This window comes from Panicum virgatum, chromosome 6N (assembly GCF_016808335.1).
Source record: "Panicum virgatum strain AP13 chromosome 6N, P.virgatum_v5, whole genome shotgun sequence".
Lineage (NCBI taxonomy): Eukaryota > Viridiplantae > Streptophyta > Magnoliopsida > Poales > Poaceae > Panicum > Panicum virgatum.
Window position 1 is genome coordinate 43,836,963 of NC_053150.1, and position 2,069 is coordinate 43,839,031.

The 2,069-nt window shown below is 59.5% G+C and overlaps 1 protein-coding gene across 1 annotated transcript; it reads right to left on the reverse strand.

Moving 5' to 3' along the window:
- Nucleotides 1-294: 294 nt before the first annotated feature.
- On the reverse strand, nucleotides 295-1,798 carry LOC120680215 (alpha carbonic anhydrase 7-like). Its single transcript, XM_039961825.1, has 3 exons — nucleotides 1,035-1,798; nucleotides 816-869; nucleotides 295-622 (listed from the first exon to the last, which is right to left on the reverse strand). Exons 1-3 carry the CDS (start codon nucleotides 1,740-1,742, stop codon nucleotides 536-538), a joined length of 849 nt encoding a protein of 282 aa, XP_039817759.1. The 5' UTR covers nucleotides 1,743-1,798; the 3' UTR covers nucleotides 295-535.
- Nucleotides 1,799-2,069: the final 271 nt, after the last annotated feature.

The window sequence follows — 2,069 nt, forward strand, 5'->3', positions numbered from 1 at the left end:
TTTCTTCTTCTTTTTTTGAAATTAAACCGCCATATTCCTTGGGCATCTTGTGTCGTGATGGCGTGTTAGGACTTGGGACATGGACGGACAGCAGGGGGATTACTGAATTAGCAAGAGCTTTTATAATGAATATTTTTAAGAGCCCTTAGACTGAATTAGTAGTGGGTAATCATTCACTGATTGATTCATAGCTGTGCTGGAGCAGTTTCTTGGTTCGCATTACTGACCAGTACGTATTCAAACGGACTCCCAGTCTCCCACATGAGCATGAACCCCTTTTTTTTCAGCGAAGAGTGGGCATGAAGTGATGCTTTATTTAGTCACATAACAGAGGTACAAAGAATTACTAAAAACCAAAAAAAAAGATACCCGTCATCTACATCTCTTCCGGAGGACCAGACCGAACCATCTCCAACGAATCGAATGCCACCCGTATGTATGTATGTATATTATTCTCTAGCTCTGAATTCTGAAACAACCGGGGTGTCCACGTCAGCTCATGCATCACTGACAGTAAGCTGCTGGACCTAGCTAGCTAGTAGTGCTTGTGGGGCTTTGGACGGAAGATGCTGATGTCCCGGTCGTGCACCTCCTGCAGCGGCCTCGCGTTCTTCTCCATGTCCTGCAGCAGGAAGTAAAGCACACGTTTAGTCAGGCTGTGAAAAATCGTCAGAACCTTAGAACGGCCTACCACTTTCAGTTCATATTGCTCTCTGGATTTTTAACCGTGTGTTGGTCCCAGGTGCCTTCTAGATGTACACTGGTCAAACGTGTGAAAAACAAAACAAAAAAAGGTTTGCGGCATGAGCACTCACGTCGTGCACGGCTTCCCTGAGCAGCTCCAGCTGGTACTTGGACACGGTGCGAACCTACACAAAGGGAAACACTCGGAAGCTTCAGAAAGATGCTACGACAAGCACAAGAATGTCCTCACCAACAACCCATGGTCAGCGGCGTCACGATCGAACGGTGACGGTCTGAAGAAAGGAACAGTGGCGAGGCGGCTGGCCGGCGGCCAGGTGACCTGCACCTACCCTCTTGACGACGGTCCAGATGACCCCCTCGGTGCAGGGCGGCGTGGTGAGGGAGCCCATGTAGCGGTAGTAGACGCTGGCGCGGCCGCGCGCGCGGCGCGGGTCGACGACGCCGACGTCCTCCTCCCTGTCCCGGCGGTCGGCGATCCGGCGGACGGCGGGCTCCATCGCGCGCAGGAACGGGTCGGGGGCGGCGCCGACCTCGTACAGGACGCCGACCACCGCCGCCTTACCCGCGGCGCTCTCGTGCACGAGGTGCAGCTCCATGTCGTAGCGTCGGCCGCCGACGGTGTGCTCCGTGGGCGTGTGCCAGTGCAGCTGCCGCAGGCGGTACGCCGTGCCGTTGATCACGAGGCTCCCGGCGTCGCCCCGGAACCGCACCATGATGTCGTGGCCGCGGTTGACGATGGAGGCCGCGGCGGCGCGGTAGGCGTGGTCGAGGTAGCCGAGGGCGCGCGCCAGCGTGACGCGCTCGTGGGAGAGGTCGATGGGCGACTGCATCCGCCCCGCGCTGCAGTTGGCCCACTCCGCCTTGATCGCGCCCCAGCGCGCCGGCCCGTGCGCGTCGCGGGGATCGTAGCTGAACTCGTGCTCGTCCTCCGTCTCCTCCTGCGCCCTGGCGGCCGGCGCCGCGGCCGCGATGAGCAGCAGGACAGCCGCGGCCGCCGCGGCGGCGGGGGCGAGGCCGAGGGATGGACGGCGACCCATGCGCGCTGGTTGCTGTTGTTACTTTTTGTCTGGTCGGGGTTTGGGAGATGAGCCGAGGGCCGGCGCGGCGTGGGGGATTTATAGCGCGGGGCACACGGCAGGGGCGCTGCGGCTGGCGGAGATGGAGCGCGCGCGTCAACCAAGGCTGCTGCCACGGCATCGGCAGGGGCAGGGGCGGTGCGCAAGCGGCAAGCCGAGGACATGAAGCGAACGCTTCAAACCCCAATGCAAACATGCTACGGGCAACGGGGCAAGTACGCACGCAGCACAAGTAAACGCTCCGGTGTGGCGTCCAAACAATACTTCTTGCTCTTTTCTACTCGGGGC